At 54.1% G+C, this 25,985-nt stretch overlaps 4 protein-coding genes and 1 pseudogene across 8 annotated transcripts in view; 3 read left to right on the top strand and 2 right to left on the bottom strand.

Moving 5' to 3' along the window:
* LOC134565370 (zinc finger protein OZF-like) overlaps positions 1-25,985 on the top strand; it is a 270,401-nt gene that overhangs the window by 200,696 nt on the left and 43,720 nt on the right. The gene's annotated exons all lie outside the window — the stretch shown is intronic.
* LOC134565410 (zinc finger protein 345-like) overlaps positions 1-25,985 on the bottom strand; it is a 69,773-nt pseudogene that overhangs the window by 6,983 nt on the left and 36,805 nt on the right.
* Positions 1-25,985, bottom strand: part of LOC134565394 (zinc finger protein 239-like) — a 103,520-nt gene that overhangs the window by 41,013 nt on the left and 36,522 nt on the right. The window contains exons 1-2 of one of the 3 annotated variants that reach the window (XR_010083890.1): positions 20,176-20,305; positions 17,435-19,400 (exon numbers count right to left, since the gene is read on the bottom strand). The exons of 1 other annotated variant lie outside the window; for it this stretch is intronic. The gene's annotated coding sequence lies outside the window, so the exon portion shown is untranslated. Of the gene's footprint in view, positions 1-17,434; positions 19,401-20,175; positions 20,306-25,985 lie in introns of those variants that run through there. One more of the 3 variants, XM_063424964.1, reaches the window with a different exon arrangement.
* Positions 1,853-24,102, top strand: LOC134565369 (aggrecan core protein-like). Of its 3 annotated transcripts, XM_063424906.1 has the most exons (6): positions 1,853-2,463; positions 2,825-2,920; positions 3,021-3,205; positions 3,307-3,407; positions 22,459-22,566; positions 23,045-23,422. In XM_063424906.1, exons 1-6 carry the CDS (start codon positions 1,938-1,940, stop codon positions 23,277-23,279), a joined length of 1,251 nt encoding a protein of 416 aa, XP_063280976.1. In that variant the 5' UTR covers positions 1,853-1,937; the 3' UTR covers positions 23,280-23,422. The 3 variants fall into 3 exon arrangements, with proteins under 3 accessions (XP_063280976.1, XP_063280975.1, XP_063280974.1); XM_063424904.1 differs by lacking the exon at positions 3,021-3,205 and having other exon boundaries at positions 1,858-2,463; positions 22,933-24,082; XM_063424905.1 differs by lacking the exons at positions 2,825-2,920; positions 3,021-3,205 and having other exon boundaries at positions 1,855-2,463; positions 22,933-24,102.
* LOC134565389 (nascent polypeptide-associated complex subunit alpha, muscle-specific form-like) lies at positions 16,749-21,011 on the top strand. The gene is made up of 2 exons (XM_063424959.1): positions 16,749-17,364; positions 20,176-21,011. The coding sequence occupies exons 1-2, from the start codon at positions 17,205-17,207 to the stop codon at positions 21,009-21,011; spliced, it is 996 nt and encodes a 331-aa protein (XP_063281029.1). The 5' UTR covers positions 16,749-17,204.

Raw genomic sequence — 25,985 nt, 5'->3', positions numbered from 1 at the left:
CTGGTAGTTCAGCTTTAGACATAACAAAAACATTTTAGAACATCGCTCACAGTACTCGATAGAGCAGATACAATTTTTACATAAATGAGATAGAACCTTTAATAGATAATATGATAGAGCTTTTTATGTTAACAGATATGCTATGTGCATAGGTTTTTGTGTAAGGATTGATACCAACCTTCATAGCTTTTTGTATTTTCAAAATTAGGTTTAGATTGGTGTAGCCAGAATGTTTTAGAATTGTGTTCTTAGTTGATTGGCCAACCTATAGATAGGGATATGAACATGCATTTATGGTTTATGGATAAAAATCCCCTGGGTTTGGGCAATGGTATCGACTCATCAATTCTCTGATGGTTGATCCATCCTCCTGCCATCCACAACAAGAGAGAACGGGGCTTTGCCAGGGAGCCGTGGCCAGGAGCCGCTGTCAGGACTTTGTCAGGTCTTGCATCGCTTGGGGGCTGCTTCTGCCTCTCTGCTGCTGCTGCTTGGGGGGTGCAGCTGTGGCTGCTGCTGCTGCGGCAGCGGCTTTGCTGTTTCTGCTGCAGCTGCAGGGAGCGCTGCTGGGGAACGGGACTCTGGGCTGGACGGGGCTCTGGGCTGGGACCCTGTGGTCGGGACTTTCTCTCCATTTGCTGTTACACCCCACTGGGACTTGACGCTTAATGACTTCTAGTAAGATCTCATCTTAGAACTCTTACCTTTGAGACTGATGAATTTATATAATAAATAACTCTGTAATAACCAGTAAAATGCTCTTGGCCTTTTAAGACCCCAAACCCATGACCAGTTTGACAATTATACAGGACTAAAAAGGAGTGTGAAAATTTGGACCACTAATAGACAATTGCAAAACCTAGACTGAGGATTCCCTGTTCTAGCCAGAGCATTGTATGACTTTTTAACCCCAGACAGCCTCAGTGTTATGGGATGGACATGAGAAACAGAACTAAACTTAAGAAAATGACAAATCAAAATGATTGATGCCCAGCCATGGCTCTCCCAGACTCACAAAAGGAATTGGAATTGTATGTGAATGTTCAACAGGCCGGGACTGAGCCCGCACTGAAGGCAAGGGAGCAGCAGCCAGGGCTCCACAGCGGGGGAAGCCCCTGGGCCTGCCCACACATCCTCTGCTGGAATGCTCTGCCTGGGCACCCTCCTTGGCCACCTCCTGCCACTGGGGACAATCCTTGCTGCCACTGCTGCAGCTTCAGTGCTTGCTGTGCCTGCACTGCCACAGGGCTGGGGAAGACAACGGGACAATTCCACTCTGGGGCTCACTCACACTCACACACTGGGCTGGGGGGGATGAGATTGTTGGAAAAAATATCAACTTTAAAATTGTTTTTTATTTTACTTTTCTACTCAGGCTTGGTTTCCCATTGCCCTGGGGAAAGGAATTTTAAACCTTTTTTTTTAGGGGATGTTACAGCACTCAAAGGAGATGAGTTTAACATCTCAACAGACTGGAAGAGCCCAAAAGATACCCACAGAGATAACAACCATCAACAGAACATCAACCAACATCAGCAAACACCAACCAACACCCACCCCAGATACTGCCCCTGGAATAGCTGCAGACACCTGGTCTGGAAAAGGCTGAGAAGGAAATCCAGGGGTTCGGATTCCGGCCCCGGCTCCTGCCGAGGCCCCAGCGGGAAGGAGAGCGCGGGCAGCCGCTCCCGCAGCGCCCTCAGGCCACGGCCAACACGGCGCCCACACGGCACAAGGAACCCGCCACAGCCCCCTGCCGCCCCCTCCGCCCGCAGCCATGGCCCAGCCCCGCCAGAAGCCAGCGCGGCTCCCACCTGCGCCGCCGCCTCACCGGGCTCCGGCCGCTGCCGCCGCTCCCGGGCCCGCACACGCGCTCCGCCCATGCCGCCTCTGCCCAATCAGCGCGCGAGAACAAGGAGTGACGGCACAATCAGCCAATGGCAGCGAGGGGCGGGCTCTGCCCGCGGAAGGCTCTCAGCCCCCCTTGCCCTGAAGGAAAACCCTTCCCGCCCTTTGCGGCGTCTCCATGGCCCAAGAGCCCCGTGAGGGGCCGTGCCCGCGCTGGGCCTGAGGCGAGAAATGCGGAGCGGGACGGGCCGCGGTCGCCCCTCAGCGCGCCAGAACGAGGCGTGGCTCAGTGTCCCTGGGCTCCAAGCCGCCAGGACAGGGCTGCCGCTTCTTCCCCTCGGGAGGCTGAGCCCGATCCGCAGCTGCTCCTTTCCGGCACTCGGCAGCTCCCAGGCGCTGTCACCGCCGCTCCCTGCCCGGGGCTCGTCTGCTCACACCTGCCTCGGGCGCAAGAAGCCACCTGTCCTAAGCAGGAAGGTGCCACTGCTGAGTGTGCGATGAATGAAGATGTGGGGAATGAGTTCTGCTCCAGCACTGGGAGTGCGAAGCAGCCCCCGAACTCCCAGAACAGATCAGAAGCTGTGAACGCACGGAAGAAACTCCGACAATTCCTGGGTGAGTGCAGGGCCGGCTGTGGCCTGCAGGGAGGGGACAGAGTCACCGCAGGTGCACAGGGCTGGCAGGGCTGTGGCTCTTTGCAGGGCTCTGGAGGAGCCCTCATGCTCTGCTGGGCCCCTGCAGTGGCCGGGACAGACACCCCCGGCTGCCCCCGGCTCTGGGCAGTTCTTGTGGCCCCGGCTGTCCCCTGGCCCTGGCTGTGTCCCTGTCCCTTGCCTCTCTTGCTGCCGGCTGAGTGAGGGGCACACAGCATGGGGGGTCCCTGCTGTGCTCCCTGGGTGTTGGGTGGGGGGATGTGAGGGCTGGGCCTGCTCAGGACAGCCCCGTCCTCACGGCCAGCGGCTCTTTACTGCTCCAGGCGAGAGGTTCAGATCCCATCCCAAGGTCGCCCTGGTCCTGGCCCTGCTCGTGCTCCTGGTCCTGGCTTTGGTGTTGGCCTTGGCTGTGCGGTCAGGTAAGGGAGGGGCAGCTGCCTCAGCCCAGCCCCTCGGGACAGAGCAGGGTCCCGATTGCCTGTGGAGGGGAATCCTCACCTCCTCCTCTTCCCTCTGCAGGGGGAGGACAAACAAATATTCCAGTTGCTGCTGGCACTCGGCAGCTGCTGGCCTGTCCTGATGGGTGGATTGGGTCCCTCAGGACCTGCTCCTTCCCCTGGAAGGATCAGCGCACCTGGGCTCAGGGTCAGGCTCGGTGCTCTGAGCTCGGGGCCTCCCTGGCCGTGCTCAGGGATGAGGAAATGGTGAGGGAGGGGCTGGGGGGGTGTGGGGTGGCCGAGGGGAGCCTGGGGGGCTCCTGGGCCGGGGGTGCAGCTCCCACTGCCGGCTCCTCTCTGCTTCCCAGGAGTTTCTCTTCCGCCTCAGTGGGAACGTCGATTACTGGCTCGGGCTACACAGACAAGGGGAGCAGCTCCAGTGGGAGGACGGCAGCAGCTTCAACTCCTCGTGAGTCCCAGGGAGCTGAGCAGGGCCTGGGGGGCCTGCCAGGGCCTGGGGGATGGGCAGGGGATGGGGCAGAAAGTGTTTCTTTGTGGTGCCAGCATTGTCTCTGCTCCTCCTTGCAGGGTTCCTGTCCTGGGTGATGCAGAGTGTGTTTTCCTGGCTGAGAATAAACTCTGGAGCATTTTCTGCTCAAATCCGATGCCCTATCTGTGCAGCAGACCCCAAACTCAACTGTAGCAGGGGATGGACAAAGCATCTTCTGTGTGCTGGGCAGTCACAGCTTTGCCCCTTCCCTAAACCCTGGGATGTCCTTCCTCAGCCGCAGGGTCTGCCTTGCACTGACCTCAGGGTCACCTCAGTGCCTGATCTCATGAACATCTCAGGATTTGGTCTCAGAGTCACCTCAGGGCCTGGTGTCATGAACATCTCAGGATTTGGTCTCAGGCTACCTCAGGGCCTGATCTCATGAACATCTCAGGATTTGGTCTCAGGGTCACCTCAATGCCTGATCTCCTGGAGATGAACCTGCAGGAAGGGGAGATGATGTGGAAGCTGATGTGTGGCTGCCTGGGCTGGGGGTTTCTTTCTCCTTCTGGAGCCACTCCAGGAATCATCTTGTTTGTCTTACACTACACATTTATCCACTAAGCCTGTATATATAGGTAGATATAACACTGTGAAACAGATTTCTAACCCTATATTTATACCTTCATAAATAGCTTTTGTATCTATATTGGTATAACACTGTGAATACAGACTACAAACAAGTGCTTCCACGTGAATGTTACCTTGGTTAGGGCAAGGTGCCAATATTGCCAGTGTGTGATTTGACCCCACAGGCGCCGTTACCTTAAGGGTTGGACTCGATCCTTGTAGGTCCCTTCCAATTCAGAGCCTTCTGTGGGATGTTCCTGCATGACTCCCATCAGTATTTATGGTGCCACTGTTGCTGCTGTTTTTGTGTTCTTTATAATTTTGGGTTATTTTATTAAATGCTTGTCAAGCCCCCCGGTGTCCCTCGTGTTCCCTTGGCGCCGGCAGCCCCGTCCCTTGCCCTGCTCCCCCTGCCCCGTTCCATCCCGGCTGGCGGAGCCCTGCAGCTGCCCTGGGGGCCCTGGGGCTGCCCCGGGGGCTGCGCCCCGAGCCGGGGCCCCTTCCCAGCGCTCCCAGTCTGCCCATCCAGCCTGGAGCAGCCAGCGAGGGCTTCAGCTCAGAGAGCAGGGAAATCTGGAGGGTCCCCCTTGAATTTTGTTTGTCTTGTTCTCCCCAGCTTGGGGAGAAACTGTTTTTGAGGGGCCCTGCTCTTCTCTCCCTCTTCTCTAGCCCTTTCCAGTTTCTTCCTAACTCCACGTTCCCCCTTCACTTGGCACTCTTGGGGCTGTGTCTCCTCTCTGCCTCCTCGAAGGAGAAGAGGAAGGTGGCAGGAGCTGGAATGTGCCTGTCAGCCTGGCTCAGGTGGGCTTAGGTGGGATCAGGCTGTGGAGAGGGAAGAGTTGGCTGCTGAAGGAGCGTATCCCCTCCCCTGAGGAGCCTTTTCCTAGGATCAGCATCGCTTTGGCTGCAGCAGCTCTGGAGTCACCTGAGGCAGCTTCCACAGGATGCCCCTGTGCCACCCCCTCTGTGCTTTCACACTGCTGCCCGCAGCAGCCATCCCTGCTCTCAGAAGGGACAGGGCGTCTTTTATCCAACAGGGCCTCAAAGCCATTTGTCAGATGGAAAAAGAGCTTTGGGGGATGTTTGTCTCACGAGGGGATGGAAATGGGAGAGGTCAGACTGGGGGAGGTGCCAGAAATGGGGCCCTGGGTTGGCTGGTGCTCACTGCAGAATTAAAGAATCACCTTAGCTGGGCCATTTTCTCCTGAATGGGGATCAATTCCTGAATTCTGGATGCTTCCATAGGTCCTTGGAAGGGGTTCTCAGCCCCTCGGCAGATGGAGATGAGCAAATCTCCCTAAACACATGATCAGCAATGGAGCCTCTGTCCTGGGTTTAGGGGGAAGTAAGTTTTCATGGAAGTTGTGGTCAAATCAATCAGTGGTCAGGTTTTATGCTGGCACCTGGAGTAGCCACCGAGAGGTTGGACGCGCCTCTGAGAACACAAGGGGTTAAAAGCAAGGACTTCCAGAGGGATTGCCTCTTTGGTTCGGGTTGCAGGGTGAGCACACATCTCCACATCTCCCCTTTCCACCCCCGCCCCGGCCCAGCTCATTGGGCTGGGTGGGGGAGGGGAGGGGAAGAGCCATGCAGAGCCCATTCAAGATGGAAGGGTGGAGAACTGTGGAGGTGCCTTCCATCCCTGTTCCCCTCTCTCTCCGCCCCCCCAGGGAGAGATTGCCACTTGGGAGCTTCGGAATTGTTATTGGCAGCAGCTGGCAGCGGAGAAGGAGCGGGGGAGGGAAAAGTGCCCGGCTGTGTGGGTGAGTGCTGAGCCTGCGGCCCTGCTGGGAGCCAGAGACTTTTAACTCTATCTGAGGCAGAAGAAAACTTTTTGCAGACATAGATTCTCTTGGCTGGTGGCTTGAGAGAAGAGAGAGACAGCCTGGGACTGAGATGACAGAGGAAGATGAAAGGAACTCCAGGTGTGTTGCGGTTTGCATTTCCCAGGACACACAAGGCAGCATTGGGGTGCGACACATTTCCCCCCGGGGAGACTTTTCTTCCCTGCTCCGGACTTCGGTGGTCTCGGCAGTTGCTTTTGGGACGCAGAGATGTATCAGAGGCGAGACGGGTCTTGGGGTAAACTAAGGAGATTTATTACAGGTATAACTGAAGCATAACAACTAAAAGCTGGACTCCAAAGACAGGGAGCACATGTCCCGCCGTGGGTTTTATAGACTGGGTGATACAAAGTAAACAACCAATGAGAATGCACTCAGGGAGGAGTCTAGGGCAGAGAATACAGAACTAGATCCAATGGGAATAGCAGAAGCAGTGTAATGATATGAAACAGCAAATGATATATCGAGTTAGGGAAGATTGGCAAGGAAGGTTCTAGAAACAGAGGCAGTGACACAGAGAAATGACACATAACGGCATGTATAATTTAAATCATAACACACAAATGAAATATAAAGCTAGCTTGAAAACTTAAAAGCAGAAATCCACACCACAACACAGGTGGGCAGAGATGAAGAGGAGTGGCTTTTTGGGCTAGACTTTTCTTGCATAATGTTAGCCATAGACTGGAACCTAAATCCTCTTGATGATAAAGACTGTATTTGGGTAAATGCAGTTTGGCTCGACTTTGTTGCAGTGACTGCAACTGTAAGAGTGGAGCAAACAGAGAAGAGAGGAGGAGGGTGTTGTGGCACCCTCTGCCCTCAGGGATGAAGATCTCTGTTCTTGGAACCCTCGGCCCCAGGGGTAAATGTGGGGGGGACTGCTAGTCCCAAAATGAGAAGTTGGCTGGTTTTTGGTACTTGGCCAAGCATCCTTAAAAGAGCCCTCTATGCATCTTTGGCCCATGGACAGTGGTGAGAGCACTGGACATGGAAAGGAGGGTGTCACCCTGGCAGACTTCTCCAGGCGGTGCCATGGGTGACATGGGAACATGGGAGGTGGACCTGTGTTTCCTGTGGGGAGTCCATGGTGTGAGAGACTCTTCTCTCCCTTGCTGAATTGAAGACTAGGGGTTTTTTTGAGTGGTGATTGTTTTGACTGAGAACCTAGGGTTTGGCTTGAGCGTGGAAGGTTGGAAGTTGGGGGAGGAGAAGAAATGTTCTGCGAGGTTTTCATTTCTGGTTTTGTGTGTTTAGGGTTTTTTTTTTCTTTTCTATTTCTGTTCTTATGTAGTTTAATAAAGTTTTCTGTCTATTTCTTTAAGTTTTGGGCCTGCTCTGCTCTGTTCTTGATCACATCCCACAGTAGTTGTTAGGAAAAACATATACTCATGAGTGCACTAGCATCTGGCCAGTGCCAAACCTTAACAGCCTCATACCCTTAACACCTTTAATTCCTATAATTTGGGGTTGATTTGTATCTTTCCGGCTTCCTACAAATCTAATCCCAGCCTGCTTTCCAAAGGGAGCAGATGTCTCATGGAAGTGACCTGAAAATAAAGAATTGAAGAGAAACAGAATCATTGAGCCATTGGGAGCATTTCCCCTCCTTTCCCCTTGAAGGGCTCATCTCCAACCCCATTTCCAAAGAGTCTCCTTGTTTTTTTGGGATGAGGTCGTGGCTTCAAGCTCCAGGAAAGGCACTGAGGAGTTGGAGCATGTCCAGAGATGGGAATGGAGCTGGGAAAGGGTCTGGAGAACTCAAGAGGAGCAGCTGAGGGGGCTCAGCTTGGAGAGAAGGGGGCTCAGGAAGGACCTTCTCACTCAAATTACCTGGAAAGGGCCTCGGAGACAGGTGGAGTTGGGCTCTTCTCCCAAGTGAGGGGGAAAATAGGGAAAATTCCTTCATGGAAAGGGTTGTCCAGCCCTTCCCAGGCTGCCCAGGGCAGGGGGGGGAGTCCCTGTTCTGGGGAGATTTAACAGACCCGAGGAGGTGGCACCTGGGGACACAGTCAGGGGTGGCTTTGGCAGGGCTGAACTCCACAGTTTTAGAGCCACTGTCCAAGCTCAACAATTCCACGATTCTTGCAATGCCACCTGGCTTTTTCCCCTCATAAATCAGCACATTGCACAGAGGGCAGTGAGGCTGAAGCTGTCTCTTTGCACAACCCGGATTTTGGGTTGGTTTGGCCTTTTTTATTCTTAAATGTGTCTTGTTTGGGAGCCTTTTGATTGTTGGGAAAAGCAGGGCTGGACTCGGGCCAGCACGGGCTCCTCGATGGGGTCCCGTTGCTGGAGGGGAGCAGCTTTTCCCTGCCTTCCTTGGGCAGAGGCTGGGCCAGGTTTGTGTTTTGCCCGTCCGGCCCCGCGGGCGCTGGGGGCGGCTCCGCGCAGCTCCCCTGGCCTGGGCCGGGCTGGGCCGGGCCAGCGACCCCCGCCCCGGCTCCGAGGGTCCGGCCCGCGGGCTCGGGGCCAGCCGGACCTGCCGCGATCCCAGCGTGGACACGGAGATCGTTCGTGCCCTCCGGGATCTCGGTCCCGGGGAGCGCTGCGGGAAGCGGCTGAGCCCTGAGCCGGGCTGGGTTTGGGGCCTTTGCAGGGGCTGTGGTGGTGCAAAGCTCCGGGTGGTGCAGGCAGGGGAAGCGACTGTGGGATGGGATGAGATCCCGGCTGGGGTTTGGGATCTCGGCAGAGGATTTGGGGTTGAATTTCTTGCATGCCCCGGGCACCACTTAGTTCCGCCGCTCAATTAAACGGGATTAATTACTCCGTTAATTGATAGCCTGGGATTCCTGCCCCGGGCATGCCTCCCTCGGAATTCCTCCGCCGGGATTCTCCTCTGCCATTCTTCCCCGGGATTCCTCCCCCGGGATGGTTCACACTCCCTGCCGCGGGGTTAAACACGGCTGCTCCTCCACCTCCCTCCTGTCCCTTCCCGTGCGGCCGCTTCGGCTCAGCCCTGCCAGGATCAAACCTCGGCTTCGCAGGATGACTTTTAAGCCCTGACATCCCCCAGCTCGGCCGTTTGAGCCTCATCCCTGTGTGCCGGGGCTGAACTGGGAAAACTGAACTCCACACCAAAGGGGATTTCCAGGAGCCGCTTCTTCCAAAGGCTCCGTGCTGGCAGTGAGAGCTCCAAATCAGCCCCACTGATTGCACTGCTCGAAGGAGACCTGCGATGCTGAAGGGCTGCCGGTGCTGTTCCATATCCTGATGCAAGCCTTGATGCCCCTGGTCCATTTTCCCTGTGCCTGTGGGGGTTCCTGCTTTGTTTCTTTCTGCTGCACTTGTGCCTCGTGCTTTTTTCTGCTGACTCCAGTTTTGTTACCCTATGGAGAAAAACCAGCAGAAGAATCAGAACTGTTTCAGTAAGAAAAGAGCTGGAAGATCCTAAAGTCTGACCGCTAATTAAAGGGTTTAATTCCTGCCACGGAGGATTTCCACTGGGAAAAATCCCACCAGCCTTTGAACCCTGGGGGCTGCCGGGCTCTGAGCTGCTTTTGGGGACCAAAGAGCCCAAATCTCCTGAGTTCTGCCTCACTGGGTGCAGTGCTGGGTGATCTCCTGTCACCTCTGTCCCCTGCAGCTCGGGGCTGTCCCCGGTGGCACCGCGTGACGCTCGGTGCCAGCTGGTGAGCATCAGGGGGAAGCTCCCCTCAAATACAGCAGGGGGTTCGTGCTGTTTTTTCTGGAGTTGTGGATATTTCGACCTTGGAGGACGGCGAGGCTGAACCGCAAATGCCCCTTGGTGGATTGTGGGGGTCCACGACTCCCGGGGGTTTTCTCTTGGGCACTGGGGGGGTGCAGGGGCTGCTGCTGGCAGAGCGCGGGCGGATGTGGGATCGCCGGATCATCCCTAAGGGAGATCCTAGAGAGGGGGGACAGCAGGATCCACGGGACCCCCATGGGCCCAGGGAACGGGGAAACACCAAAGAGAGGGGAAACTCCAGGGAGAGTTTTTGGGCTGGATCTGGGTAGTCTGAAGAGTTTGACGGACACAATAATAAACATACCCTTGTTTTGAGAATTTTTTGACCCAATCTCATGACCCCCGGTGCTCACCTGCCTCAGCTTGCAGAGTGATTCTTCTCACCTTCTGCTGTTGATCTAGAAATCAGCATTTCAGCTTTGTTAGTCTTTTTAAGACCTCCGGTTCATATTTAACTGCTCTCTCAGAGAGAAGACGCTGGAGGATATTTAATGGAGCCTGTTCTTCTTTTGACAATATCTCTCCAATCCCCCAGCCCCGGCCGCTCACCTTTCTCAGTGTACCCACTGCAGTGTATGTGTATTTTATCCAGAGCCTTTTCCTGGAAGTTGTTTTTCTCCCAAATCCATGGAGCTTTCCTCCAACTCCCCCCATCGCAGTCCTGCCACGGCGGTCTCCGACCAGGCCTCCTGCTTTTTCACTCCACAGCACCCCCTTCAGAGTCCTTCAAACTCCAAAGAGTCTTGGTCTGCTTCTCTATCACACCTTCTATCACATCATGGTTCACCAACGTGTGGGAGTTCAGGACCTCTGCATGACCAACCAATAGGATTGAGCAGAAGCCATTTATTGCTTACATTAAGCTATCTTTGTACATTCTAAAACTAATGTTTATGCGATCACGCATTATTTGATTGGTACATCTATCTTGTCCACACGTGTTTACCACCACCTTGCAGAAAATATGACTGGATACAGTCCACTGCTCCATGGGCCTCCTTTATCTAGTTCTTGCACTCTTGGAATTCTGTTTCTCAGCTTCTTCTTACTTCTTTTAGCACTGTTGATGTCTCTGTATCCTTGACGAATTGCCAAGGGTTCTGATAAGAATAACTACAGGTGGTTTGGCTGGAGTGAGTCCTTAAAAGCCAACATGATACCGGACAAAGACCCTCTAACTAATTAAAGTCAGAGTGTGGTATGTTTATTCACTGGCAGGTGGGACGGCCGTCATCGCCGAAAGGCGTGACCACACCAAACAAGGTTCTTTACCCTCTATTTATTTCCCAGGATCTAACATACAATACAGATGCATAACTCCAGCACCTCCTATCTCCATTCAGTATTAAAATGAGGTATTAGTCCTTCAAGCGTGCACAGTTCTTCTCTTGAATTGGGTTGCTGGTCTCGAATTGGGTCAGTGCTCTCAAAGGATGAAGTCAGGAGAGTCTTCATCAGGTCTCTGAGACCCTCTGGCACAATCCAGGGTCCCCTGTTTCATGACTGATTGATACACAGTCCAGGTGCTGGCCATTGTTCTCACTGGTTTCAATCTGTTCTTACAACAGTTCACTTACTCCACTTTCTTCTATACCAAGCTCATAATAACAATTAATATAACAATCAACTCTAGCTTTAGCATCTAATAATTATTAACCCACCATTTGCTTGTCTAACTTCCATCTTGATCAATGTGAATTGCTTCTAACCCTTAGCTAAAATCTGAACTCTTTAAAATTAGGATTCACAGGCACCTCCTGCCAGCTTTTTCCTGGGAGGAATCCCTGAGTTTGGGGATTTTTGAGGTGCAGTTTTGGGGAGGGACAGCTCTGTCTGGCTTTCCCCTCCCTGCTATGGCCTCTCAGCTGCCCCCAACACCCTGGGGCTGCTGGGATTTCCCTCCTGGGGACAAGGACGTTCATTCCCTTCCAGGACCCCAATGCCCAGAGGGGGGTCCAGCTCAGGGGTCCTTGAGAAGCTGCTCAACAACCTCCATTAGGGTCTCCCAGCGCAACCGGAGCCGCTGGGCCTGGGGTCCCCAAAGCCCTCAGCAAGGCCCAGGTCCCTCCCAGGAACCCTCAACTCCCTCAAACCCAGCATCCCCCACTGCCCTTGCAAGTTCCCCCCATGCCACCGGCCATGGCCATGTCCCCACGTGTCACTGGCCATGTCCCACCATGTCCTCACCCAAGGCTGTGTCCCCACCACGTTTCCATCCCTCTCATTGTCCCACACATATCCCATCTGTGCCAGTGTCCCACCCTATCCCCATGAATGGTCACGTCCTTCTCCATGTCCATGTGTCCCCAAGTGATTCTCCATGTCCATGTCCCCTCATGTCCTCACCCATGTCTTTGTTCAATGTCTTTATTTTTACTCCACTGTTGGATATTTTAAAGAGATGAAGAGAAATGAAAAGCAAATAAAGGCCAAAACAAAAGGATTTCCCTATCCATGCCAGCTGAGGATGCATGTGCTTGGATGGGAGGGAAGAACACTTTTTGGAGGGGTTTGCATCCCACTGTCTCCAAAATCTTGGTCTTTCCCCCAATCCATCAGCATTTGGTGGCAGAAGACGCCCTCACATAATAGGAAATCAAAATCATGGAATTCCTGAGGTTGGAATTGACCCCCAAGACCATCCAGTATTCCTTGATGCCACCAAAAAATAGGATTGAACACAAAAGATTTTCTGGTGTTGAAAGCCAACAAATCCACTCTCCTCAAGGAATTCCCAATGTCAGTCTGTGTCCCCATAGATGTTCCTGCCCCTGCGTTCATCCAGGTGCCCACAGGGAGACAGGAAGATGTGGAGCCTCCCAGCCAGGTGTCTTCCCAACAGGGATCACCAGGACCACGGATCACCAGGGCTCTGCCCAACGGGGGTCACTGGGGATCATCCAACGCCGATCCTGCCATGGGGGATGGAGCTGGAGCAGCGCACGGAGCTCTTACTGCTCTGGGGGCACTCACAGGGCTTCCCTTAGCGTTGCCTCCATTGGTGTTGGGTCAAGTGAGAGCTCTTGGAGAAGCTCTTCCCACACTCAGGACACTCGTAGTGCCTCTCCCTGGTGTGGACGCGCCGGTGTTCAGTGAGGTGTGAGTTTTGCTTGGAGCCCTTCCCGCAGTCGGGGCAGCGGAAGGGCCTCTCGTCCGTGTGAATCCGCTGATGTTTGAGGAGATCGGAGCTGGTCTAAAACTTCTCCCCACACTGGGGACACTCATAGGACCTCTCCCCGGTGTGGATGTGCTGGTGTTTTCTCAGGTCAGAGCTCCATGCAAAGCTCTTCCCACATTCCAAGCAGGTGTAGAGCCCTTCCCCAGTGTGGATCACCTGGTGCCGGATCAGGTCAGAGCTCTGCCTGAAGCTCATCCCACACTCCCCACACTCGTAGGGCCGTTCCCCACTGTGGATCACCTGGTGTCGGATCAGGTTGGACCTGTAGCTGAAACCCTTCCCACATTCCAGGCACTTGTGGGGCTTCTCCCCTCCATCAGGCTTCTCCCCCAGCTCTGAGCTCCGCCTGCATCTCCGGCTGCCCTCCTGGCACAGGGGGGGTCTTTCCTCCTCGCAGCTCCCTGCGCTGGGTTTGCAGCCCCTCCTCGGGCGGGATCTCCGGGGCTTTTCCTCCTCCTCCATCAGGACACTCCTTGGGAATGAAAAATCCTGGCCGAGGAAGAAAACAAGAGGAGACGGAGTGCCTTAGGCTGGGGGTTCCTCCTTGCACAGGTTCATCTCAGGAAGTAACTGGGAATCTTGTGTCTGTAAGAACCTCCAAAACACCAAGATTCAGCCCAAAACTCCTCCATACATCACAACAAATCTCAAAAACTCCCCAAACATGAAGAATCAGCCTAAATCTCTTCTAAAATATAAAGATTCAGCTCCTTGCAAATAAAGCACCAGCATTTAGCCCAAAAAAACTCAGAAACATCAAGATTCACTCCCAGGAAAATCGTGGATCCCCTCCCCGGTCACCTGCTGCATGTCGGGGGGCAACGCTCCTGGGGCTGGGGGGAGGCTGCAGATCCAGAGAGGGGTGGAACCTTGTGGTGCCTCCTCTTCCTGATCTTCCTCCTCCTCCTCCTGTGTGCCTACTCTTCCTCACACTCCTCTTCCTCACATTATTCCACCTTCTCCTCCCACGTGCATACTTTGACCATTTTGTTCTTCAGCCCTGCCTCTCCTTCCCTTCTGCTCCTGCCTCCAGGCCCAGCACCCACTGCCGCCTCCCTCTTCCCCCCAAACCCACAGCATCCCCCCGCAGGGGCAGCCATGGAGCTGGGGCAGCTCGGGCTGGGGCAGCGCTGGGCTCTCGGCCGCTCCCGCCCGCACTCGCTCCCCACTGCAAACGGGGACCCCCAGGAAAGGAAGAAGAGGAAAGTGTCTTTACAAACAGATGCTGTCAATCTGCTTGGGGAGAGGTCCAAGCACTTGTACATGACGAAGGGACAGAAGAAGCCATCAGTGCCACAAAATGTTATTAACTGACCACACAGACTGCTGCTCAGCCAAGGCCCTGCTGAATTCATGAACTTCGAGAAGAACAGAGACTGAACAGAGCTGTGAATATCGGTACCTATAGACAAGTGGGGTGTACATTAAGGGGGTATGTAATAGGTGGATTGGGAAGTCTGTACCTCTCAAGTATTTCAGCCTATGGGGAAAGGGAGAGGAAGATGCAACCAGGAAAATCTGGATGAAAAGGAGGCTGCATCCTCCAACAACTAGAGAGACCCCATGGGAAATGTCCCATGGCCTCTCCCTTTTCTTAGTAATGAAATTACTTGTACAGGACTCCTCTGTCTCCTCTGTGCACACAAACCTCTGGTGATGTGAATTTTTCCACACACCTTGGGGTTCATCCAGAATTCCTTCCACCCCCTGGGGCAGCGGGCAGGGAGTGGAGCTGAAGGGGCCTCACCCACTTTGGGGGATCGGCTCCCTTGGGTGGCGGCGGCACCGGGGATTGACTGGGGACCCGAGTGTGTCCAGGAGACAGACGAGGGACACATCAGGGGGCTGGGAAGAGTCCCCACAGAGAGAGCACTGAAAATCTCATCAGTGAGGACACTGGCATCTTCAGGGAGGAAACAGGGCAGGGCACCCATGCAGAGTGCAAAAGGGAAAGCCAGGAAGGGCTCCGGGCCAAAGGGATGATGAACCCAAAAGATCTCGGAAGGGTCCCTTGGGAGAATGCTGAGGCAGTTTGCACATTCTCCCAGAGGTCATTAAGGACATGGACACCCAGGGGGGCAATAAGGGAAGTGGAGAAGGGATTTAGACAACAGGGGATGGATGGTGTTGGTGTGCTGGGAATGGTTAGTCTGAAGGGCAGTGTGCAGGAATATGGTTAAGGCAAGAAGCAGCAGGAGGAATCTCTGTGATAAGAAAAAAAATGACGGAAAAGAGGGAGAAGAGAAAAACACTGAGGACTGCGACGTTTTTATGCACGGTGTAATGCTCTAAATTTTGCAGCTGATGCAGATCCTTTGTATCCCCGGTTTCCAGGACAGGCACCACCTCTGGGATACGAGCTGGGCAGGGCAGGGGTTGCACAAGGCGCAGCAGGAAAGAACAGCTGGGAAATGGGGATTATTCCTGCAAGGATCGAGAGTATGTTTGAAGGATTTGGTTTGGGTCACTGGAGAAAGGAATGGTTTTGCAGAAAGCTCAGCAGCTGTCACAGGATGAGCACCCACAGGCACTCAGGGGGGCTGCAGGACGGGCACAAGAAGCCCCTGCAGCACTTGGGCACAAAGGCACAGCAGGGGAATGCAAGAAGGGAGGAGGAAAAGGCCAAGCTGAAGGCAAAGGCCATGGCACAGTTTCTACAGACCCCCAGGGATGAACCCCAGGGCCCAAGGGGACCCCAGCACCCAGGGGACGGGCTCGGCCACAAGCACCTGGCACAGGCATTGCCCTCCTCGGCAGGGGAGAGCCCACCCAAACAGCCCCTGGCAAGGAAGCAGCTTCCATCTGCAGGCCACAAGGACACTGCAAGCACACACAGCAGCACCCTCAGCACCAGCAAGGCCAGCCCTGCATGCACAGGCATTGGGAGGGCTGGCACAGCTCCCATCACACCAGGGACCCACCACACTGCAGCCCTGGAGAACATCCAGGGGGCTCTGGATCCACAGGAGGCCTTTCCTCACAGAGACAGAGGCCTCTCCAGCCACTCTCAGTCTTAGACCTAAGGGGGAAAATGCCAAAAATGCCTTTGATCATTCAAGGGATAAGTGGGAAAGATGAGTGGCTGTTTTATTCAACCACTATTGGCACATGTGCACAATGGATTAGAAATGCATGAACTTTTATTTGCTCCTAAATGTGATTGTAATTCACTGGGAAGGGATTGGATGGCTAAATTGGGAATGCAAATTAAGATTGTAAAAGGTGATACAGAGGCTCGTTCTGTGGGTCATTTGTGTCAAATGTCTGGCAAGGCCTAGGCTGAAGGGAACCCAGAAGTGTGGGCAGCCCCAAGGAAAGAGGGAAAATGAGATCCCCAGCCTCTCCAAAGGACTCTCAAGCAACCAGGACAAGTGGGGTCTAAAAGCAATTCCCTATTCCAGGGGAGGGAAGGAAGGGCTTACAGCCTGTTCTTGAGCCCCTCTTAAAGGCAGGGCTTTTGTAGCCAGGGATCTCTCCCTACAACACGCCTGTGCTGCCAATCAAGGAACCAGTTGGAATCCAGAGAATGGGGCCTAAGAAGAAGAAATGAGATTATTAAACCCAGGCACCCAACAGTCTCAGATCCTTCCACCATCTGGAACCAGCTTCCCTCCTCACACTGCTACCATTCAGCACTTGATGGAAAAGATGCTTTCTGGGGATGCCCACTCACACAGGATGGTGAACAGGATTTGGCCTTGGAGTGGGAACAAGAGGAAGAAGGGAAAATGGGAGAGACATGGACAGTCCTTCTGCAGGGATGCACGGAAGCACCAGCCTTATTGGGGCAAGCCTTGCAGAAAATATCAAAAGAATTCACCTCATCCCCAGGAATTGGGTTAATGCAGGATTTGGATCACTTGCTCCAAACAGGAGGACAAGAAGAAGTGGTAGAGGAAGCCTCTCTAAAATGGCTCCATTTTAAGGCTAAAAAGCGTCTTTTAGTAATTGGAAAAAAAAAAAAAAAAGAGTAAATGATGGAGAAAAAGGTGAAATATTTGGGACATATTTTGACTGAAGGTTTTTGGTGTGTTGACCCAGAGACGGTCCAGAGAATCTCAGAATTAATGCTACCCAGGACTAAAAAGGAGCTGTGACAATTCTGAGGATTAACAGGGAATTGCAGGACCTGGATTGAGGATTCTCTGTTCCAGCCAGAACATTGTATGACTTTGTAACCCCAGACAGCCCCAATGTTATGGGATGGACACGAGAAAGAGAACAAAACTTGAGAAAATGACAAAACACAATGATTGATGCCCCAGCCAAGGCTCTCCCAGACTCACAAAAGGAATTGGAATTGTGTGTGAATGTTCAACAGGCCGGGACTGAGCCCGCACTGAAGGCAAGGGAGCAGCAGCCAGGGCTCCACAGCAGGGGAAGCCCCTGGGCCTGCCCACACATCCTCTGCTGGAATGCTCTGCCTGGGCACCCTCCTTGGGCACCTCCTGCCACTGGGGACAATCCTTGCTGCCACTGCTGCAGCTTCAGTGCTTGCTGTGCCTGCACTGCCACAGGGCTGGGGAAGACAACGGGACAATTCCACTCTGGGGCTCAGCCACACTCACACACTGGGCTGGGGGGGATTGGATTGTTGGAAAATATACCAACTGTAAAATTATCTTTTATTTCTCCACTCAGGCTTGGTTTGCCTTTGCCCTGGGGAAAGGAATTTTAAAGGATTTTTTTATAAGGGGTATTACACCATTCAACAGAGATGAGTTTAACATCTCAACAGACTGGGAAGAGCCCAAAAGATACCCACAGAGATAACGACCATCAACAAAACATCAACCACCATCAGCAAACACCAATCAACATCCACCCCAGACACTGCCCCGGGAATAGCTGCAGACACCTGGGCTGGAAAAGGCTGAGAAGGAAACCCAGGAGTGCAGGCCTAACTAACAGCAGAGGCAAAGAAATCCAGGGCCAACAGGAAACCAAATACTGAGAACTTCACACCTTGGAAGCAATGAACATCAAACCAATGGATTTCTGTGGGTTCAGGCTGTTTAAAATTTTGGAAAAATCCAGTAATACTTACGGGTCATGGAATGATTTTCAGTGCACACCCAGGCTATGTGCGGATGAAATGATTTCTGTTGCACAGCCTGGCCAGAATCAAGTAATGCCTTGACTCTCTAACACTAATAATATTGTTGGAGAGTTTTTGTTTTTCCCGCAGTTTCAGTAACAAGATTACACATTTAGAATAATTTTTCGTATAAATCCTACATTTATATTGTCATTTAGGTTTGGACAACGGCTGTGAGATCTATTTTAAGTCCTAGGAGAAGAAGTAGAAAAAACCTGCATGCTTTGGAATGTTTTTGTGTTTGTGTGTGGCTCTCAGCGATGGAAAAATTTTCGTTTGGGTATTTCGATGTTCACCTTTAGGTTGCATTTTGCAAAACCAGAAGAGCTTTAAAGGTAACCCTTTAACTCAGTAACCGTTAATAAAATATTGTAAAAAAACAAACAAACAAACAAACAAAAAAACCCAGAAAAAAAACCCCCAACAAACAGATTTGGGTGGGCCAAATGTGAGTCATTCAGTGGCTGCTCTGGAAGAGAAGCTTCCTTCCAGGCAGCCAGGACAGGAGCTTTAGAAATGCAAATTAACACTGCTGGGGAAAAGGGTGCACAATGCACCAGGCTCTCCTTGCCTGCGGGAGGATTTGGGCTCATTCCCTCTGCCCCTCACCCCAAGCTCTGCCTGCTGGCACTGATGCAATTGGCACAGCCAAAGGCACAGCCCGCACTGAGGAGATCTGACCCTGCAACAGAAACTGGGGCAGCTGCAAAGGGAAACTGCAAATGGAGAATGTTGGGAAAACTCCACTCCAAGAACTGGGGGGAATCATCCCTCTCCCCACTCCAACATGTGCTGCCACTGTCTGTGGCACACAGGGAGCTTTGCACCACTGGGGTGTTTGTGCTACCACAAGCTCAGAGAAATCACTTGGGAATCCAAGGATGGGATGATTGAATTAGAGAAAAGAGATCAATTGATGCAGCCCTGGCTGGAGGGAGTGTCCAAAAATGGGGAAAAGATGAACGGCCACCACAACAAATCCTACAACACCATGGAGCAGCCCCTCGGAACCCCAATAAATTCACATCGGGAGCCAGAGAACCCATTTCTCATTTCAATGGCATCATTAGATTACAAGATGGCTTCGAAATAAGAACCAACCAGACACATCCAGCTCCTGAGCCTGGCCAAAAAATCCACTCAAACGAAGAACACAACATTTCACCATGGGATGGGATCAGATTATCTATTAGCAGAAGGAGGAGGACAGTGTGGAAAATTCAATGACTCAAGATCCTGTTGGCAAAGAGATGACAACAGAAAAGTGGTGAAACAGGTAACAAAGGAAATAAGAAAGCAGCTCATGTTCCAGTCCAAACGTGGAAAGGTTGGCAATGGGACACGGTTTCGTGGTTCCCTGGCACACCAGGGGTTAAACGAAGGCTCTTTCTCCCCTCCCGTGCTGCAGCAACTCTCATCTTCTGACCATGCACCACACCTTGCTGAGTGCAGCTCATTCAGCAGCTGAGCAAGGGGATGCAGGTGGCAGCCAGGCCTCCTGAGCCACCAACGCCTACAAAAGGACACGGAATGAGGGCACCGAGAACAATCCCAAAACCAAAGAGCACCCAGGAAGGAAAAACAGAGTCAGTGAGGGAATCTGCTTGGAGATAGGGCCAAGGACTTGGAGATAAGGAAGGAACGGGAGAAAGCATCGGTTTCAGAAAATGTTACTAATTGACACGGACTGCTGCTCAGACAAGGTCCTGCGAAATTCCTGAACATCAAGTAGAAGAACAAAGACTGAACAGAGCCATGAATATCAGATGTTAGACAAAAGGGGGGTGCAGATTAACGAGCACATGCAGGAGGAGGATCGGGAAGTCTGAACTTTCCAAATACCTTCGCCACAGGACAAAGGGAGAGGGAGATGCAGAAGGGAAAATTCGGATCAAAAGGAGCCTGAAGTACTCCAACAATTGCAGAGACCCCATGGCAAATGCCGCAAGGCCTCTCCCTTTGTTCAGCAATAAAGTCACTTTGACAGGACTCCTCCGTCTCCTTTGGCCACACAAACCTCTGGCGACGGGAATTTTCCCGCCCACTCCCGCCCACACGGCAGCCACCTCCGTCCTACCCACACGAACCGGGACGAGCCAGCGCCGCTCCGGCCCCGGCTCGTGCCCAGGCCCCGGCGGGAAGGAGAGCGCGGGCAGCCGCTCCCGCAGCGCCCTCAGGCCACGGCCAACACGGCGCCCACACGGCACAAGGAACCCGCCACAGCCCCCTGCCGACCCCTCCGCCCGCAGCCATGGCCCAGCCCCGCCAGAAGCCAGCGCGGCTCCCACCTGCGCTGGGGCCGCCTCCGAGCTCCGCCGCCGCCTCACCGGGCTCCGGCCGCTGCCGCCGCTCCCGGGCCCGCACACGCGCTCCGCCAATGGCGCCTCTGCTGCCACACGGCCCACCGGGGGGCGGGCCCGGCCCCGCGCTTCTCCCCGCTCTGCCCAATCAGCGCCGCACAACCACGACTGACGCCACAATCAGCCAATCGCACACAGCCAGCCCCGGGCTCTGCACACGGCCCAGCCTCGGCCCGCGCTCTCCGCGCCCCCCGGGCTGTGTGAGGGGAAAGGCGGAGATGAGGAACAGCCCTGGCACGGGCCCGGGCCCGAGGCGGCATCGAGCTGCAAACACCAACAAAGTTCTCCGCACCTCCCGGCCCGCCTTTCCCAGCGCTGCGTGTTCGCTGCCACCGGCTCCGAGCAAAGCTGTCAGTTCTCCTAGCCCTAATTCGGAGCATCAGTGCATGGCTTTGATTTCCCCCAAAAAGAGAAAGATGAAACCAAACCCAAGTGAGGTCTGGCCCCCCACCTACCCGGGGGGTTCGGCCTCTCCCCTTTTCACCCCCCGGGAACAGCTCTGGGACTGGGGGGGTCGAGTGGGACTGGGGGGGCACAGGGGGTCCCCAGCACCGGGGGGTCCTTTGGGGCTCGGTTCTTTCCCCCTCCCCACCCCCGTTATCAGCCAGGACCCGCCGTTATCACAATGGACTCTCTCACACCTCAATGTACCGGGCCTGCCCCATGCACCGAGATCTCCCCATTCACTGCTCCCCCCTTCACCAACCCCCCCAAAGCGCTGCATCGCAAAAACTCCCAAATTCCAGATCTCAAATACAGCTTGATACACAGAACCCAATCCTAAATGATCCAAAATCCTGGATCCCGAATGTTCCCAAATCCTGCTGGATCCCAAGGAATGATCCCAAATGCTCTCAAATTCCAGATCCTGGATCCCCAAAAACCCCAGATCCCAAATGCTGCAGGGTACCCAAAATCCAGTCCTCAAAGATCTCCAATCCTGGATCCCCAAACAACCCCAAATCCCAGACTCCAAATCCGGATGGATCCCCAACAACAATCCCAAAAAACCAATTCGAAATCAGGGGCCTGGCAGGGGAAATCAAAGCCCTGGGTGGGGTGAATGGGTCCTGGGGGAGTCAATGGGGTCTTGGTAGGATAATTGAGAGCCCCGAGGGATCAATCCGGGCCCCGAGGGCTTAAACCCGGCCCCCAAAAGGGTCCCTGAGGTCCTGGCAGGGCAAATTTTGCCCCTTGGGGGACGATCAGGTCATGGGGCCCTCCCTCCTCTGAGCCTTGATGCCCTCGGCGCTCAGAGCTCCGGGATGGGAACACAGCCCAAGGTGGGAACCCCAAAACCCCTGGGGCCACCCCCAGTGGGCACCCAAGGGGATTTGGGGGGGATTTTAGTGAAGTTTGGGAACCTCCAGGGCCGTGGGTGTGGCCAAGAGGGAAAAGGGAAGTGGAAAGTTCTGGAGTCTGTGGAGTTCAGACGGGCGGGAAGGGGAAAAAGTGGGGATGGGAGTCCCCAAGTTCCCGGGGAGATTCAGGTGGAACCCCCAAAAATCTCACCTGGACACCTGGGAAACCCCAAGTCCTTGGGAATTCTTACCTGGGAAACCCCAAATCCTCACCTGGGACCCCCCAGGCCTCACCTGGGACACCCCAAAATCTCATTAGGACACTCCAAAACCCACCAAGACCTCACCCGAACTCTCAAACTGCACATGGGACCCCCAAAACCCTTCCAGGACCTCCTGAAACCCTTCCAGGATGCCCCAAAGCCTTGTCAGGATCCCCAAAACTTCACTGGGATCTGTCACCGCCCCCTAAAATCCCACCTGGGTGCCCCCAACCCTCACCTGGGACCCTCCAACCCTCACCTGGGATCCCCCCCCCCCCCAAATGGGGGTGGCACTGTCACTGCCAGGGCACTGGGACACTGTGGAGGACACTGGGGACCTTGGGGTCACCTCCGTGTCCTTCCCTCGGGGTCGCCAGGGCCACCCTGATGTCCCCTGTCGCGTTTTGGGTCACCAGGGTTTCCCCGATGTCCCCGCAGTGTCCCCAGCAGGACCCCAGTGTGTCCCCAGTGTCCCCAACAGGACATCGGGGGGATCCTTTGGCCTTGTTAGGAACACTTAGGGGGACACTGGGGACGCTCATGGGACATTGGGAACACAGGGGGACATCGGGGAGACCTCGCGGTGGCCTCGCAGGCGGGGGGGCGGGGCCGGGGCGGTGACGTCACCTCTTCCTCCTTCCCTCCAGCCGCGCCGCATTCCCGCGTGTCCGCGACTGTCACCGGGTCCTGTTCGCCCCCCGGAGTGTCCCCAGAGTGTCCCCGGAGTGTCCCCAGCGGCCATGGAGCCCCGCGAGGTGCGACAATCCCGGCACGAGTGGGCGGGAGAGTACAGGGTGTTGCAAAGGGGACAGGATTGCGTGGGAGGAAGGGAGGAGGTGACAGAGGGGTGGAGGGGACTGAGTGTGGCGGGCGGGGGGGGGGACAGCAGGGAGTGGCAGAGAAGATCAGAGAGGTAGCAGGGGTGTGGCAGAGAGGATCAGAGAGGTAGCAGGGGTGTGGCCGAGGGGACAGCAGGGGTGGCAGAGGGGACGACGGAGTGACAAAGAGACAGAGGGGACAGCTGAGTCCTCCGAGGAGAGGACAAAGGGGACCCCGAGAGGGCGCAGGGGCCACCCCAGGAGGCCACCAGGTCCCTGCCACCTTCCCTGTCCTCTCCCTAGCTGCTGGAGGCGCTGGTGGCCGTGGTGGCCACCCTGGGCGAGCTGGCGGCCCTCGTGACCGGGCCAGACTGGGACAGACTGCCGACCATGTTCCCAAACTCCCTGCGTGCAGAGCTGAGGAAATTCACCTGGCACCTCTGCTGCACCCTGAACCACCGCGGTGTCATCTCCCTGGGCCAGCGCGATGTCACCTCCCTGCGCCAGGCCCTGGCCGCCCTCGAGGCCAACCCAGAGGTCCCCTGGGCCCGTGCCCCTGTGACAGCCGCGGTCAGTGCCTGGCAGGAGTCAGTGGCTGCGCTCACAGAGAGCTGGGACCGGCTGGCCGGGGAGGCCACCAAGCTCCGTGACAACCACAGGAACATGGGCACCTGGAGTGAGCAGGGGCAAATGGCCCTGAGGCTGCTGGGGCACTTGGTGTCCATGTGTGACAGAGCCACCGTGTTCCCCTGGGAGCTGCTGCGCCGGCTCGGGGACATCGAGGCCACCCTGGTGGAGACAAGGGAGGTGTCCCCCAGTGTCCCCAAGGCCTTGGTGGCCGCAGTGTCCGAGGCCGAGCAGCTGTGGGAGGCCAGCACCCGCCTGACCACGCGTCACCTGCTGGGGACACTTGCGGACATCCACACCCTCCTTGTGATCCCCCATGACAATCCCGGTGGCCCTGGTGGCCGTACAGTGGCTGCGCGGTGCCAAAAAGCCATCGAGGACATCTCGAGGCTGCTGGGAGGACAATGATGTCACCGCTGTGACATCATTGTGGTGGTGACATCATTGGGAACATTGCTGGTGTCACTTGTCCCCTCTGCTCTCTCCATGCAGTCTTTGAGACAAATTTGGGGAATTTTCATTGAAACTGTCCCAAATGCTGATGGGAATTCTTGGGCTGATGTCACTGGGGACACTTGGGGACACTCTGGGGACACACAGGGAGACGGGGGCAGGGGGTGAATGAACCCCCTTGGTGCCTTGCAGGAGAGGCAGCAGACCAAGGTTATAAATGACAATATAAATGACAATATAAATGACAATATAAATGACAATAAAATATTGGCTCTCATGTTCATGTATTGGCTTCTGCATGTTGTTGTTCACTGTGATTTTGATACAGTGCAATTTATAATTCCTTTCAGCTGCTTTTGGGTATAACATAATCTATCAGTTTTATGTGTGCACTGTATAGCTGACAGAAATGGCAGCATAATAAATCGAGTTCATATTGTAGGCCTTAGCAAAATATTAAAATATAGACTGCACAATGCCAAGATGTTTCTATAATATAACTATTATAACTGATTTTTATATTGTAGCTAACTCAGAGAATGGTGTTGTCTTAGTTTGAAAGACAGGTGTGTGCCAGGGAAAGCCGGAGCCTCCCTTGGAATGGAGAATTCAACCCCCTCTCCCCGAATTATTATAATTTTGAAAATTAAGGGGCTTTCTGGCAAAGGTAGAGGGATAGGAATAACAGTTCTTTCCTGGTACGTATAACAAGGCAAACACACCAACAACAACTACAGCATTTACAACACAACTGAACCAGGAACCTCGAGGGGCTTTGCTTCACAGAGCCCGGGGCAGCCTGATCCCAGTACTCCTGCAGGACTCTGAGAGCACCAGGCTGGAATGGTGGAAAATCCCGGGCTGGCGGATGAGATCAGAAGCTCTGCGGCAGTAGCTGGAACGGCAGGGATGTCCCTGCGGGGCAGGGGGATGCGGGGCCACAGAGTAGCAAAAAGAGCACTGCTGAGGAAGTGGCAGCGCAACAGGGCTGGAGGAGGCGAGCTCAGAATTCCTGGGCACAGGAACAGATGGTGGTGGATTTCCCAGGACCGGACTTGGTGACGGTGAACTCCTCCTGCAGCAAGCAGCAGCTTGGCCAACCTCTCCAATGCTGAAGGCAAGAAAATGTGGAGCTGCCCCCACCCCCTTCCTTTACCTGCTCCCAAACCTCGTGATACCTTTTCCCCTCCAGAGAAAACTCCTGAGACCAGAAAAAGGTGTAGGCCAGTGCTACACTCTCCTTTGGCCACTTCTTTGTTTTCCTCAAGCACCCATAAGTACTCAGAAGTTAGTTTCCTGTCAACTTATGGGAAAAAATTCTCTACGAAAAGAAACCAAATCTAACCCCCAACAACACCTGTTTCCCTAAGGCAGATTCATGTATCATACTGGTAATGATCATGCATATTTTGTTTACCAGCATATATAAATACTATGTGTGGTTGGAAGGCTCATCTGGAGGTTAGCTCTGGCTCGGGGCCTGTTGTTCAGGCCTTAGTACTTCCCTAGGATTGTTCTTTTACAGGCAGTGATCCCGTCCCCTCGGCCACAATGGCATCTTCAGCTGGTCCCATGGGATTGCCAAAGCTCTGGTTCTGCTGAGCTCTTTGTGAGTGGAATCATCCATCTCTTGGATTCTCTCTCTCAAGAAACTCTTGAGCCGATTCTCTGTCACAGTGTCCAAAATTTTGCTCTGTGTCCTAGGGTGACTTTTTGATGCTTGTATCCCCAGTCGTCTGTTCTGTTTGAGCTGTATATTGAGTTCCATGCCTTTGAGACTGTTTTTTCACTTCCCTGAGAGTGAAGCAGGGAGAAGAAGTGCCCAGTTTGTTTTGAAAACAGCACTTACTCCTCTGCATTCCTTCTTGGGACAGTGGTTCATCAGAAGCACAGACCAGCAGCTGGGACAGAGATTTTTTTTTTTGCTTTTAGTTAGTTTACCTTGCTGAGGCAGAGAAGTTCCCTTGACTGGTTTTTTTTCTTTTTCATGGGATTGTTTAAGCCTGCTCTGGACTGAAAAACTCAGAGGAGCACTGAGAGCTCACACCTGCAGCCCCCGGGACCTAGGACGGCACTTTTTCCAGTGCCGGAGGAACTGATGGGAGGCTGAGAGCCAAGCACCACGGCAAGGACTTTCTCCATTTTACCATCTCACTTCAGAATGAGAGGTTTTATTGTTTCATATTATTCATTCTTCATGCTTGTGGGCACTTTTTTTGTTAAATACTTTTTTTCCACTTTTCTCTGAGGAAGTTCTTTCCTGGGCCAGTTGAGGG

The sequence above is a fragment of the Prinia subflava genome, unplaced genomic scaffold, assembly GCF_021018805.1.
Source record: "Prinia subflava isolate CZ2003 ecotype Zambia unplaced genomic scaffold, Cam_Psub_1.2 scaffold_47_NEW, whole genome shotgun sequence".
NCBI lineage: Eukaryota > Metazoa > Chordata > Aves > Passeriformes > Cisticolidae > Prinia > Prinia subflava.
Note: the sequence above shows the minus strand (reverse complement) of the source record. Positions and strands in the feature narration are given on the sequence as shown.

Excerpts from the sequence above, each read along its gene's own strand:
- LOC134565369 (XM_063424904.1), top strand. The coding sequence starts at position 1,938 with ATGGCAGCGAGGGGCGGGCTCTGCCCGCGGAAGGCTCTCAGCCCCCCT. Across the intron at positions 2,921-3,306 it reads GGCCTTGGCTGTGCGGTCAG|GAGTTTCTCTTCCGCCTCAG; the intron begins GTAAGGGAGGGG and ends TCTGCTTCCCAG. Across the intron at positions 22,567-22,932 it reads CGGCCATGGAGCCCCGCGAG|CTGCTGGAGGCGCTGGTGGC; the intron begins GTGCGACAATCC and ends TCCTCTCCCTAG.
- LOC134565389 (XM_063424959.1), top strand. The coding sequence starts at position 17,205 with ATGCTCTGCCTGGGCACCCTCCTTGGGCACCTCCTGCCACTGGGGACA. Across the intron at positions 17,365-20,175 it reads CAGCCACACTCACACACTGG|CTGCGCTGGGGCCGCCTCCG; the intron begins GCTGGGGGGGAT and ends CGCGGCTCCCAC.